Raw genomic sequence first — 419 nt, 5'->3', positions numbered from 1 at the left:
TTTGTAGATATTTTATCAATGTTTTACGCGTGAAATGAATATCTGTGGACTACAAACTATTTCTGGTTTGCACAGCTGTCCCAACTATTTCCACTGTGTTCTGTATCTTGCACCATTTCGTATAATTCTTTGCTCTTTTATATATTCCTTTATTTCTCTTCGTTCTATCAACCCATTAACAACCTCTATTTCTTTTGCCTTTAGGGTCGCCAGTTTGACGAGAAAGGCGACCTCCGCGACTGGTGGGAGAAGCAAACCAAGGACAAGTTCCTGGAGAAGGCCAAGTGCATTATCTACCAGTACGGAAACTACACAGCCAAGGAAGTCGACATGAATGTAAGGCTCGCTGAGGATTGGCGGTGTGCGTGGCTGTTGTCAGGCCCTTGTTTGTCACTTACAGACACGCACCTCCGAAATGA

The 419-nt window shown here is 43.7% G+C and overlaps 1 protein-coding gene across 1 annotated transcript in view; it reads left to right on the top strand.

Annotated features, from left to right (window-relative positions):
• Positions 1-419, top strand: part of LOC119594629 (neprilysin-2-like) — a 37,634-nt gene that overhangs the window by 36,308 nt on the left and 907 nt on the right. Inside the window, exon 13 of the mRNA XM_037943679.1 lies at positions 205-336. Within this exon, the coding sequence (XP_037799607.1) occupies positions 205-336 (132 nt within the window). The remainder of the gene's footprint in view (positions 1-204; positions 337-419) is intronic.

The sequence above is a fragment of the Penaeus monodon genome, chromosome 34 (assembly GCF_015228065.2).
Source record: "Penaeus monodon isolate SGIC_2016 chromosome 34, NSTDA_Pmon_1, whole genome shotgun sequence".
NCBI classification, from domain to species: domain Eukaryota; kingdom Metazoa; phylum Arthropoda; class Malacostraca; order Decapoda; family Penaeidae; genus Penaeus; species Penaeus monodon.
Note: the sequence above shows the minus strand (reverse complement) of the source record. Positions and strands in the feature narration are given on the sequence as shown.